This window comes from Alnus glutinosa, chromosome 1 (assembly GCF_958979055.1).
Source record: "Alnus glutinosa chromosome 1, dhAlnGlut1.1, whole genome shotgun sequence".
Classification (NCBI taxonomy): domain Eukaryota; kingdom Viridiplantae; phylum Streptophyta; class Magnoliopsida; order Fagales; family Betulaceae; genus Alnus; species Alnus glutinosa.
The window spans coordinates 11,118,764-11,133,691 of NC_084886.1; the positions used below are offsets into that span (position 1 = coordinate 11,118,764).

The window sequence follows — 14,928 nt, forward strand, 5'->3', positions numbered from 1 at the left end:
GTGGTGAATTATGTGCATGTTTATCTATATGTAAGGTGCATGGGCCAGCAGGTTAGCCCGTGAGAGAGAGAGAGAGATAGAGAGAGAGAGAGGGAGAGAGAGAGGAGCCTGCGGATTAAATCTCGCCTCACAGTTTCACCTCGCTGTCACCTCTTCTTTAATTTATGTGTGTCACAGGCGTCCAACAACGCTCGTCGATCCGCCACTCACATGACCCTTATTATTAATAAGGGGTGAAGCCGTGTAGATTTGATTATTTGAACTTTCAACTTTTGATCATCTTGTGCATGATTTAATGATTTATATCCCTTTTCTCTTTCCCCCCCTTTTTTTTTTTTTTTTTTTTTTTTTTTTTTTTGGTTCCTTTTGCAAGTCAAATAAAGGAACATTCATTGATCTTTTACTGTTGGTCTTGTCCATGAGGGTTTATTATTGGATTTTTTTTTTGGTTTAGAATATTTTCAGAGATGATAAAATAAAGGTATAGATAAATGTTTTAGAATAATGTTAGAAAATGATAGGGATTAATAGTATCTACCATTCCTTGTGGATCGACTTCGTACTTTCAAAAAATTTATTAGGAGTGATGGTTCTTAGGCTCCATTTCGAAAAACTTTTTATTTTGAGAATTGGGCCTTTGGGCCTATGGGACCTAATTGGGATCTTGAGAGTGGGCTTGGGTGGTTAAGTTCGAGTTAGAAAAATAGATCTTTGAAAAATTGAAAATTGGGCTTAAAAAGGGTATTTTCTCAATTTTGGGTTAAAAATATAATTTCCTAACTTTATGGAAATAATTTTTGAAATTTAAAAAATTAAAAATGAGCTCCTAGAAACTAGGGGTGTACAAACGGTTATAACCGGCGGTTATTGGCTAAAACCTCTAACCGCCTAGGCGGAGACGGTTATTTTTATAACCGACGGTTAGCGGTTGTTAAGTAAATAACCAGCAGTTATATAACCGCTTTTCAATTTGGGTTTTGGACCAAATTTGGGCCGGTTTTAGTGCAGGTTTTAAATCTAAAATCCAAAATAGTAATAAATCCAAATCCAATACAAATACAAATCTAAAACATAACAAATCCAAAACCCAAACATTACAAATCTAAATATATATATCCAAAACATTAAAAATTCAAAATTATATTTTAATATATATATAAGCGGTTAGCGGTTATTAATTGCTTTTCCCAAACCCTATAACCTCTAACCGCCTCCGCCTAAACGGTTAGCGGTTATGCGGTTATACAGTTAGCGGTTATAATAAGTGGTTAGCAGTTTTAAAGCGATTATAACCTCTCTGTTTGTACACTCCTACTAAAAACTGTTAGTTTTTGGACCGGGAATTTTTTTTAACTGGTCAAGTGATTTTTGTCCTAGAATGGCCAAATGGGAAGTTTGTTAGTTTTTTATTGGCTGCATTCTGTTGATAAAATCACTATTATGTAATGTTGCTGCTTTCACAAGAGATGCCGTATATTTCAGAGTTTTCAGCTATTCAGAGTTTATTTCTCTGATATGGAAAGAGCCTTATTATGATAAGTTCCAGTGTCACAAGCTGCAAGAAGGCTATATCAGTGTTCAAAGAAGACTCTGTGCAGAATTCAAGACAGAGAAGTTGAATCCCTTGCATCCATCTAGACGTCCCTGTCAACTATCCGGACGCTCTTCAGTCAAGCAACACACGTCCGAACGACATGGTTATTCCATCCGGACCCCCATCAGTGTCTAGAAGTTTTGAACTATTCAAAGGTTGCATCCGTCCAGACGTAATGGCAAATTGTCTGGCGGCTCTTCAAGGTTCCAGAAGAATCCTATGTTCAAGTGCATCCGTCCGAACGAAATGGCAATACCATCTGGACGCCAGTCAGTGTTCAACAAGTAAAAAGATTTTTTTCGTAGACACATATATGGAAAGACAACTGCAACCGTCCGGATGATGTAGTGTTCTCGTCCGAACGCTATCCTTGATAAGGCATGTAGTGCAAAAGACTTTCAACTGTCCGGACGTCAAACTCCACTGTCCGGACTCTCAGGCTTTAATATGAAAATTGCGTGCAACAGAAGTGCAACCGTCTAGACGCTAGGGCAACACCGTCCAAACACTGTCTTATTCAGGAAAGAATATCAGCGTTTTTTGGAAAGCCAGTTGCACAGCTAACTGTCCAGACGGCCTCAGCTTACGTCCAAATGCCACCTAGCGAAAATCGAATCAGAGTCGATTTAGGTCTTCTGTAGCCTTTAAATAAAGGCTTCTAGGCACGTATTATTGATAGAATTCGGTATTGAATTCTCTATAGCTTAGAGAGGGTGTTTAGGGAGATATTTAAGATCTGCTAACACTCTTGCTGTTGCCAGTGTGTGATTTGATCAACTATGAAATTTATCTTAGGGAGGAGCCCTAAGGTAAAGGATTCCATTGAAGACCCCTTGAGGTAGGAGACCTGGTTGGGAAGCGTTCGTGTTGGGTTACACGTCAGAGTTTAAGGTACGACCACTACATCAAGGGTATATGAGTGTTACTGCTTTGTAATTAGCTTTGTCCTTTGAATAGTGGATATCCTGGGTTTAGCTGCCCCGGAGTGGTTTTTCTCTTAATTGAGTTTTCACTTCGTCAACAAAATATTTATCTCTTTTAAATTCCGCATTTAATATTTTGTTGCACACCATTCACAAACACACAGTTAATTAAAATTCATTTTATTTTTTAGAAACCTTAGTCAAATTGATGCAGCGTGGTGCACTAGGTCACAAAATTAACACACACAAATTCACAACTCCACCCAAAACCAATAACACAATCAAGGGTTTAAGAGAAAATAGATATAAAACTACCCTCAAGAGTGTTTCTCATTGAAAACTGAAATTTATATATATAAGCTAACATAAATTGGGGCTAATTAAGGCAGTTCTTATTGAGTTTAATAGAAAAACAACTGCCGAATCGGGTTCAAATGGATAAAAGTGTCATTCAAATGGAACCTTGCAATGAAAGTCCCAGTTTGATAGAGCTTCAACCGACTAGCGACCAAACGTCTCGGGTTGTTGTAAGATGCAACACTTGTTCGACCGGGTATCGACTGTCTTTTGATTGAAACTCGTTTTGACCCAATAAACGTTAGAATTGAAAAGTCTTCATGGAATATGAATTTGTAACTCTTTGAATAAGCTTTAGTTTCTAACACCAAAAAGATTGTCTTGATCCGATATTGGAATATCAAGATATGGCTAATTTAATAGGACTGGCCTGCTCGTAAATAATATATTTCTTCAACATGTGCAATGACTAAGAATAAACCATTCTTTCTGAATTCTTCTTCTTCTTTTCTTTGTTGTTCTTTTTTTTTTTTTTTTCCTAATTGAATAAGAGAAAGGGTTACAAAGGAGGATCTGTCCCACTTCTGATCCGAACGGAAGAGAAAGTGGTTAATCCAAATAATGAAAAAGGAGTGGGCTCCCCAACATTAGACCCAAACCAAACTAAAACAGCGTGGAGATAAGAACAAAAAGTAGAAAATGAGACAAATAAATGACTCGGTCCTTTCAAGGGGCCGCTCAAGGCGGTTATAAAAGTGAAAGGAAAACAGATCAAAACAAGCCCAACTGCATCCCCACTTGAGACTTGCAAAAACCTCCAAAAAATGACTAGAACAATAACAACACTGTTAAAGTCTAGAAATAGGATTGCAGTAAAGAGAGTAATCAACACACATTCAAATACAGTACTTCCCATAAAAAGAAACAAAAACCCAAATAACATTAAAAAATAATAATAATAATAATAATAAAATAACATATATTACTATTTATATGTTATAAGTAGATATCATTTAATCAAGTTCTTAAAAGTTATCCATTGATGATCAAGGAGCTAGCTAGTAAGAATCGTGCAGTAAAAGTTTCTCTAATAAACGTATGATATTAGGTCAAAGACATGACTAAGACTATTTAATATCAAGTTGAAAGAAGTGGTAAAAGTTCACATGATACAAGTGATCGATCTTTCGCCTACAATTTTGGAGATGGGGTTAGGGAGATTTACATGTTAATTATCTTCTAATCATGCATGAACGAGATGCAAATACTAAGCGAAGAAAGTGAACATTATGTGCGTGTTAGACAGGGATCGTGTCGAGATATGAATATAAAATTATATAGGTCAATTTTATTTCGATTCATTTAATTAAACAGTTTAAACCTTTCAATTTTGACCCGTTAATTTTGTATTGAGTTTCAAAATTAAAAACGACCGACATAAAGGCTATGCGAGTCTGATAAGAAATGTTGCATTCATGGTATTAATCACTATTACAAATACCCTAGCCATGACGTTTTCTATTAGTGCTGTCTTTATCCACACTCATGCCATCTCTATTTGATAAGTATTTCTATCGATCTCGGGATTGTTTTCTCGAGCAGGCCTTCTAGCCCATTTTGGCGGCCGTCGGAACAAATTAAAGATGGTGGCATTTGTCACGGGTACATATATTGTGTCAAAATTCTCAATAAATATATATTAGACACCCCTCAGATAGGATTTAAACGAATGGGTGAAATTGAAAAGAAATATATATATATAATAAAAATAAAAATAAAATTGAAAAATGAATACACTAAATTGAAAGCTTTTGAAGTTTAAGAGAGTAATTGCAAATGTGATAAAAGTCTAGGGGGTGATTGAGAGTTTTTTAATGTCTCTTAAATGATTTGGCAATTTTTAAGGAGTAATGCATATACCATACTAATATCTCACTTTTATCTTATTATATTAGCGTTGCAATATAGTGCATTAACCTTTTGATCAATTATTGTTAATAAAAAAATAAAAACTTCATTTGCAAAATGATATTTCATTACTTTTGCAATCGTACTCTCAAACTTTACAAAGTTGCAATGTCGGGACGTCGCTATCTTTGAAAACTTTGCAATGCCATTCCTACTTTAGGGATTATGGTTAAATCAGATAGTATGCAAGTGAAATGTTCATTATACCCCTCTAAAACTAATAAAAATACAAAACTACCATGAATTAAAAAATAAAATAAAAAATCCATGGTTGGCCTCAGTCGTGGGTTTGGTGGCCTTGGCTGTTGTTCATGGGTGACCGACTCCAAGAACAGAAGATTGTATTAATTGGCTATAAGAGATGTGAATCCGCCTATCAAACAAATTACTTAAGTGTTCGAGTTTATTTATGGCATGAAACACTCGAAGCATGGGCTTAGTTTATTGATCCCTTTCACAAATCCCACCTTAATTAATACATTTTATTTTTCTTTACCGACAAAAATCCCCCTGATCGAAAAAAAAATAAAAAATAAAATCTAATAAATTTTTCGAGCATGAATTTTTCTGGTCAAAGTGTATTTTGTTTTTACTATGAATTATTTTCCCGATAAAGACATTTTCTGTGGCGATGAAAGGTTTATAAACATATGTTGTAAGAATAGCAGTACTATGGGCTTAGTCTAACTATATGTTGAAACCACAAGGGTACTTATCATGATAAATATAGCTAATGTGAACTATTTTTCTTCAACAAATTAGGTTTAGAATATGCAAATTGCATTTTGTGCTACAATAAATAACAATAGCACACTAGATGAATAAGCTTCTTCTTCAACGTAACACCCTCCCCTCCTTCTTCAATGCATTTTGTTGATATCGCTGGCAATTGTCCGACTGCCATTTATGTTGTTTCTCATACCTATGCGATTGATGATTCTGCTCCAACGATGGTACAGTACACTGAGAAGCCCCACTTTTGTTAGTCTTGCTGATACATTTTGTCTTCTGGGTTTGGTGGGAAAGACTCGGAAAATTGAGTCCCAACATTCAAAATTGAAACTTTGCTCTTTGAACTCTGTTTTGTTGCTCTGTTTCTCATTAGGTCTCTTCGAAGTTGTTGATTCAAAATGACATGGGCCAAGATAAGTTTTCAAGTTCTGGCCGTAAATGGCAACCCAATTTGCCTTTAAAGTGTTGGACATCCTGCTTTAGTATATATATATAAATTAAAAAAATATAAAATATTTTTTAAAACCATATATATGTGGGCCTTCATATATGTTGGACACATGGTAATACTTGTACCATATTGTGTAATTATCTTGAATTCGGTCTCGACTAATTGTCGACATGTAGATTCCATTTATTTTGATTTAAAATGTTTTCAACTAAAGATGTTTTTTGAATTTTTTTCCAGATTTTTCAATGTCTAGTTATTACTTTGAAAATATTCACTTGAAAACATTTTTCTTTGAAAATAATTGGAGCAGTACAATTTTCGGTGTGTGTCATTATTGGTCCACGCGAGACATTATAGAACCAGAACCAAAACAAGGACAATCTTGCTGAGATGAAACTTTTTGGACCTCCAACATCCGACCCAAAACAAAAGAGAGTAAAAAAAATGAAATATCATGTTTACCCTCTCCTTGGCATTTCCACGCTTCTCCAAATGTAGGACTTGCCTTAAGCCAACAAAACTTGAGTCCAACTTTCCCATTTCTTTCACTGCCGAAGCTCCGATCAGATGGAGCAACAATCTTGGTGCCTATTGCAGCGGTACTGTGGAGACTGTCGCAAGCTCCTAGAGTTCCTCTTGTCCTCTGGTTTGATCACCGAGCTCCGAACCCTAGCGGCCCCATCGACGCTCTCTCCGACATCGAATTGGATAAACTCAGCGTTGATTACGTCCTCCACTGCAAAAAATACAGTCAATGCTGGAATTCAATCTTCTGCTCTTTTTTTATATTTTTTTAAAAAAACTTTGGTACTCGATCCGGATAATACGGTACCACCCAGTTACCAGAGCCAGTTGCTAATTCCTAATAACTGGGGACACTAGATCCAATTCTCGGTTTTAACCAATAACTGAGAACCGGCTCCGGGTTTACACCCTTAATAATATACCAAAGAAATTTGACTCCAATGAGCATAACGTTTGAATATGAGTGTTGAAAAGAATATTATAATTAAAAAATAATAATAATAATATTTAATAAAAAATAGAGAAGAAAATATAAAATATGCTAAAGTTTGTATTGAAAAAGTAGTAGATAAAGTAGAATTGCAATAAGAGCATATTGAAATTTAGACAATCCTTAATGTTTGACATGCTCTTAGCAAGTTGAAATTTAGATAAACCTTGATATTGTTTCTCATTAAGCCACATAGGTGGAAATGCCCTCTTGGTTTCCTCCAATATCTTATTATTTTTCTCATTTATGCTTTCAAATTTTGTAAACATCAAAGCATTTAGTAATAAAAAAGTATCGATTCCTTTTAATATAAGTCCATCACACTCAGCTTGTGCAATGAGACTCCAATGTTCACTTAATTAGCATGATAACATTTTGCATGAACTATGAAGGTTTAAAAGAAAAAAAGTATGTTAACATGCTTTTTGATAACATTGTGTGTGAAGGGCACACAATAATTATGACTGACACATCCTGCAAATGACATGAAGGGAAGAAGTTAAAAAAAGGAAAAGTGAGAATGAAGAAATTATCAATTTTTGTAACATACCTGGTAACATTCCGATCTCATATTAAGAAAATGAATAGTCTACATAAAATTAGTGGTTTACAAAGTGCTAAGTCTTACAATGTTTAGTTACTAAATGAAACTGGGATTTATAATGGATTCTAGCAAAGCTCCAAATTGACTAGTCCTTTTGAAGTGATAGCACAGAAGTGGCTAGTGTTTTTCTTTAGGTCATTATAAATTGTATTAAAGCCACATAGTAACACCAAGCCATGTGATACTGGAGCGTTGCATGATGTAGCCATGACAAGGACATCAGAAGTTTAAAAGGAGGAGTTTGTAATACCCTGGTCCCATATTGAGAAGATGGGTAGCTCACATAGAATGTGTGGTTTATAAAGATAGTCATGAATCGTTACATATCTAATATTAAGGAAATGCTAAAGAAAGAAATTCTGACTTCTTGCGCTTGTTTATCACCCGAAATTTTTGTAAGATGAAGATGCTTCGTCTTTAGCTTTTCACCAAATGAAAATGCATCACTTCATCTGATGATTCTCTTCGTCTTCGTGAGGATGAACCATTTTCGTTAGATGAAGGTGAAGATTTCTGTGTCTCTAGCCATTTCCAAATATTGTGATTTACTTCGACTCTAACTTTTCAAAGGTGGCAGCGACTTAAAAATCACCTATATCATAGGTGATGTTACTGGTTTTTTCGACTATTTTGACTCTTGACAAGGTGATCGAAAGCCAGAAATGGCCTTTCCGACTTTGCCTGAGTCGGTGCACAGCCCTATCGTGATCGCATTGGTGTTGTCGTGTTGACATATGTGGGGTTCTTTTATGTGACGCCCACAAAATTATTCAACTAAAGGATAATTCATGCTCTGTTTGTTTCGATGTAGAATGATTTTCGTCGTGAAATGGTTTCAGGAAAGTTATTTTTCTGAAAAATATTTTTCTCCGAAAGCATTTTTCGGTGTTTGGTGCGTACAGAAAATCACAAATATTTTTTATATTTTTATTCAATCATATTAACCTATAAAAATCAATTTTTATTCAAAACATATCAATATTAATGTAAAATAATATAAAAATTACCGGTGACGAGATTCCATCACTGACCGATAGGATTTTAGCCACTTTTATCGGATTCCAGCTACTATAGCCAAAATCCGAGATAAAGGCCGGAATTCGGACAGTTTCGTCGGAATCTGGGTTTGCCGGATTCCAGCGAAAGTGGCCGGATTCAAGAAAAAATGATCAGTATCTGGCCAAAACTGCCGAAATCCGGCACAGAACCGCTGGACTCCGGCCAGTCGGTAGGGATCCAGCCGTTCTGGCCAGATCCGTTCGGTCAACCAAACGGAATCCGGCCTGGATATTCTGGCAAGATTCAGCCAGCCGGCCGGGATCCGGCCTTTCTAGCCAGATCCGGCCAGCCGACCGGAATCCAGCCATTCTGGCCGGAATATGACTAGTTTGGTTGCCGGATTCCGGTGACATTGACAGGATGTTGACGAATTTCGGTACCGGCAAGATTTCAGTGATGGTCGACTACTTGAACGTGAAGGTCAACTGTGTCGTTTAAAAGGGGTTGAATGCATCTAGCGTCTTCGGAAAATGATTTACGCTTTTAAAAAGCGTAAATAATTTTCCGGTTGACTATTATTTTCGCCCCTACCAAATACCGGAAAATGCCGAAATCATTTTTCAGAAATCATTTTACGCCGAAACAAACAGAGCATTAGTGTATTACTACTATACCTTATTGTAAATTAAGCAAAACAAATTTAGATACATTTAAAAAAAGAGTTAGAGACATATTTGGTACATGTGATTTAAAAACTTTCTTTTTTGGTACCTTAGTTTTATTTCGCTTCACATATGATACCTAAGTTTTGAAAAAATACTGACTTAGTACCTCCATCTATTTTTCCATCCAAATTTTAACGGACTGCCACATGTCAACCAATGAGGGTCGACACATGGTACAATATAAAAATAAATAAAAAGTAAAATATTTAAAAATCAATTAAAATATAAAACTTAAAAAAATAAAAATATTAAAAACTTTTTAAAAATTTATATATATATAAAATGTATAAAAACAATATATTTGCTGAAATTACTGTCGAAAACTAAATGCCTATAGACTATCACATAAAATGATAAACTAAATCTAACATAAGTATGATGATGTTATTTATTATCAGATCGAAAAACTTATTTGCTCCGCATATCTAACAATACAAATTTTTTTTTAATTTTGAACACTATAAATAAGATAATTCTTCATGCCTGAATCGCCTGATCACCAAGACATCTAATCTAATAATGGCAAATTCAACAAACTATTACCGTAATAGAGAATTATTGAGTACTAAAACTTTTATTAATTACACCACATTGACCCTGACAATATATATATATATATATATATATATGGATGAAAGACATCCAAGAAGCCCAAAAAAAAAAACACACATTGGAGGAAAAGGATGGGAGGACAAGCACAGGTTCCATTTACTGCTATCCAAGTTGCAACAACAACATGAAAAAGAGAAGACAAATTGGCGTTGTTTAATTGCAGGGCAAACTAAGTACAAATTGTCAACACAATCCAAAGCTTTTTTTATGCTGATTTGGTGTAAAAGCGGATGCCAACAGCCAAACCCAAGATTGCTAGGGGAACAAGAAACTGGAGGAGCTTGACGATGAATTCAGATGTCTTGTCCTGATTGTAGTGAGGCTGCTTTGGAGCCTTGTATGTGCTCTTCTTGGGGATCGTTGAGCTATCAATTTCTCCAACATAGAACTGGTCCATCATTTCTCTGGCACTATCACTATGACCCACGTCCTCAAAATCATCAGTTGCATCCTTCCCTAAAAAAATAATTCATATGATAAATACAAGAAGCAATTAGAGAGTCTTGTTGAGAAAAGAGATCAGCTGAAGTTCTACCCGTTCCTGACAGCAAAACCTCATCACCACCAGGATGGTCTTCCAAGAATTTGGTCACATCATACACCTATTACCAAGAAAGTAAGAAGTCAAAGATGAAGTAAAATGAGATGGAAGTTGAGCTACTAAATTAAGGGATAAATTTTCATCTGTTTTCCTATGGGAAGTTGGAAAATATGGCCTGCAATACCTGAAAGTTTTATTAGTCATACTTCCATAAATTCCCATGTTTGGTAAAGGCATCAGAACAAGTACTGAAAATCTTGGAACTGTTCATGCTTCCACTACAAAATCCTTTTCCTGATAAGGACGCATTTCTAAACAAAAGATTGAAAAAGAGAATAACTTCTATAGGACCTGACATAAACCAAATCTTTTGTGCCCTCCAATAGGGAGTCAACTCCACTGCCGAAGCCTCATTGAAGAAAATCACAAAAAAATAATAAATAAATAATGGGGGCAGGAACTAAGCATCCGGAACAAACAGTGTGGTAGAACTTCCATTTAATTTTGGCGTTCTAAGCTGATGTGGCTTACTACAATTGGAGGGCACAAAGGATCTGGTTTATACCAGGTCCCTATAGAAGTTATTCTCATTGAAAAATGCAAGACAGTAGCAAGGAGATTAAGGTTGTCTTATCTGCAGCAACTTTGTTTCATAACGTATGTTCAATGAGCACTAGCTGGAAGTTTCTACAGTCAAGTAGGAAGCAAAATAGCCAAGATCTTTTGGTTTGCAAACATAGCTGAACAAAGGATCCAGGCAACTAGTATATAAAATAAATCAACTAAAACACAGAAAAAATCAATGGTCAAATCTCTATTAGGTAGGCAGACAATTATAATTAACAAAACTCATCTACATCTTCATACCACTCATGATGTGTGCACGTGTGGGTGTTTTGGTTCTCTTGACTAGAAACAGTAATTTAATGCTTAATTTTGTGACTTTATTTTTTAACTATTCATTAGAACATTCTTTTAATAATAAAGTGAACCGAGGACATCATGAGCCCAATTGAAGTTGCATATGTTAATCACATGTCTCCAGTCTTACTTTGTTCTTCAGAAACTATGGGTTCTTTTGACAACTTTTTTGGGGGCGCTTTTTACTTTTGGGTAGTTGTGACGTGACATAAAAGTAAAAATAGTTTTGAAGCTTTATATTTTGAATTGGTTGTTAATGCTTTTGCTTTTTTGCTAAAAATTAAAAGCTACCTATAATGCGTTGCCAAACAAGCCCTATAAATTTTCGCAGGGCCAATATATTCACAATAACTTTCTTTATCAATGGTATTAAGAGCTTTCCTTGACTCGCTTTTTCTTCTTCTTCTTCTTCTTCTTCTTCTTTTTCTTCTTCTTTTGTTTGGACAAGGAGGCGTTCAAAAGTGCCAAAGAGCTCTATAAAACTGCATATATTTGTAACTAGACCCAATGATAATTAGGTCACACCATAGGTGACTCATTAGTAGATCAAAAAAAGCTAAGCCATTTCATCTACGGGTGGCAATTTGTATTCACATGTCAGGTTTGGATTGTGTCGAGCTATGGGTATAAGACTATATATGTCAACCTTAACCCGACCCATTTAATTAAACGGGTCAGACCCATCAATCCTAATCCACTAATTTTGTATTGGGAATGTCTCGCGTTCACAGTTCGTGTCAAAATTGTTAGTCTTTATGTCGCAAGTCAGGTTGAGACATGGGTATCAGATTATATAGGCAATCCTAATCCAGCCCATTTAATTAAGCAGATGAGACCCCTCAACCCTAACCCACTAATTTTGTATTCGGCTCATGCCGAGTTAGAAGGTAGTGTCAAAAATTAACCCTAATTTCATCTACCACTTAATATAGACAAACAAAAAACTTGTTGAAAGAAAATGGAGAAAATATTGAATCTTATTGTCTAGAAATCATATTAATGTGGTGACATTCTCACTTAATAAATTCCTTAGAATGGGTCTTATGCAGGACGAAAGCTTTGACACTAAGTCTAACGTAGAGAGCAGAACAGGAATGGTTTTACAGAACTTTGGACAGTACCTAAATAATGTAGCACTGTGAACAATATTGTGATTAGCAGCAGTATGAACAGTGTTTTGATTGTTAGTGAGCATTTGCAAGCCTTCTAATGGATGCTTGGTTAGGGTTTTAAAAGTTGGGTCTATATGGAAAAAATATACTTTGGATATGAAACAGCTAGAAAATTCAAAGAAAAATAAATTGGAGCAAGGGGAGTCAAACTTAAGCATCGCACTTGGGGTTCCTTCCTTACCATCACACCTTACACAATCCTCAAGAGCAATGGTTCTGAAATTCTCATTAATGTCTTCTTTCAATAAAAACCATTACATCCAAATCCAATATATATGCCTCGTGTATCAAACACAAATAGGACTTATAACTTCTAATAAGACACTCTATGAGCTTTAACTACTAGGGACCAACCAAATAACTAATAGAACTTCCAAATAAAATCCCAAAAACAAAATAAAGCCAAAAATAAGGTTTAATGGACCAAAGGTACAACCCATGTCCAAAAAGAATAAATATTACAGAAATACCACTAACTCCTAAAATTAAATAAAACTAAATTAAAAGAAAACCTCTCCTTGTTGCCTAAGACACTCCCTTAGTTGGAGTTATACTTGTCCTCAGGACCTCAAGTTTTGAAATGCATTATAACTTAAGCATCGCACTTAGGATTCCTCAGCATCACTCAAGAGCAATTGTTGCTCAAAATTATCATAACACCCATGCCATCCACATTTTTTTTTATAATTAATCGAAATATCAGTAAAAGCGTAAAGCGCCCAATGTACACAAGAAGTATACAAGAAAACCACCTAGGTAGAAGGGGCAAAAAGAACAAAAAAATCAAGATAATTCATCACTAAAGGAGAAACATAAGCAGCTGTCCAAATATACAATGCGTTTAAAAAAAAAAATTAGATTCCAACTCATCTAAAGTCCTCTTGTGGTCCTCAAAACACTTACCATTCATTTCTCTCCAAAGACACCACAAAAAACACAAAGGCACATCTTCCAAACGGAAGCACTCCAAGGGCTATTGGCGGTCCACCAACAAGCAAACATTACATCCACATTTATAGGCATCAAATGCCTAACCTTAATATGATTTCGACTCCTAATAAAACTTAGACTCTATGGGCTTTGATTAAATAACTCTAAAATGATCAACTCTCATAAAAAAGTGCCTTATTACCGCCAACTGTTTAGAGGTCAGCTTCAAACAAAATATATGCTTGGACGCAAATTAAATATCTAATCCAGAAGCTACGAACCGTGTACCATACCCGAAAAACAAACAAAATCCAAGCACCAAACTGCCACACACACACACACACACAGAGAACCGCAGGTACAACCGTACAACATTACAAGCTAACAACCCATGGAGAAAGTTAATCAAATATTGACAAAAATGTAAGCAATTGAAAATCATAGCAGTGGAAACAGAGCCAATCAGATCTGAAGATCGTAAAGAGCAAATCAACACGAATATATATATATAATAAACAAAAATAATAATAATAATTTGATGATACCCATCTGATAAACCAAAAGATTGAACCAAAATTGCAAATTTGACAGTACCCATCAGTTCAAAACATGCAAAACAAGTGCGATTTCAAGATAGACAAAACCCTCGGTAAACATATCAGGTAAAGAAGCTTACTTTGCCATTGATAATAAGCCAACAGTCCTCGCGCGTGTTGTGTTCAGAGACTTGAGACAAATTGAAGACTTTCTTATCATCACCCATTTGCTTTTGTCAATCCTTGCTTTAGACTGAAGCTCGAGGAAGAGAGTGACGGGGAAATCCAACGATCGATGTGCTTAATATCTGTGGGCTTCCGACCTGGGAAGCTGTGCAAAGTCAAACAATTAAGAGCCGAAGAGGTTACGGCGTGCCATGGTGGGTGGGCAATTGATTATAATTGGTAGTAGGTAGGTGTGTGACAGGTGGTGCCTTTTGTGGGCTGTGGGGGGGCCGTGGGCTACATTCAAGGCTGCGAGAATTGGGTGGTGAATTGTTGAGGAGTAATGCATGCCACGTTAGTTTTTCTTTTTAGTATTATTTATGAAAGAAAATTCGGTTATTGTTATTGGGTATTTATTTAAATCGGTGATCATAATCGGAGTAATCGGTTTTTTTCTTTTTTTTTTTTTCTTCTTTTTTTTAATTTTATTTTTTTATATAGTGCTACATGTCAACCTTAGCGGTTGACAAGTGACGAGCCGTTAAAATTTGGACAAAAAATCTAATAGAGGTATCAAATAAATTTTTAACCCTAATTTTAAGTTATGCTAGCTCAATTATTGATCGACGGTCCACATGAGAATATTATACATTTTTGGGAGGTAGTTTAGTTACACGGTGAAAAAATAAACAATCAATGATTGTCAGATCCAGTGCAGAAGTTGAATTTAGAGTCATGGCCCA

At 35.5% G+C, this 14,928-nt stretch overlaps 1 protein-coding gene across 1 annotated transcript; it reads right to left on the reverse strand.

The window, feature by feature from the left end:
• Positions 1-9,992: 9,992 nt before the first annotated feature.
• LOC133872370 (cytochrome b5) lies at positions 9,993-14,423 on the reverse strand. The gene is made up of 3 exons (XM_062309872.1): positions 14,161-14,423; positions 10,456-10,522; positions 9,993-10,376 (listed from the first exon to the last, which is right to left on the reverse strand). The coding sequence occupies exons 1-3, from the start codon at positions 14,245-14,247 to the stop codon at positions 10,126-10,128; spliced, it is 405 nt and encodes a 134-aa protein (XP_062165856.1). The 5' UTR covers positions 14,248-14,423; the 3' UTR covers positions 9,993-10,125.
• Between the last annotated feature and the right edge of the window lie 505 nt (positions 14,424-14,928).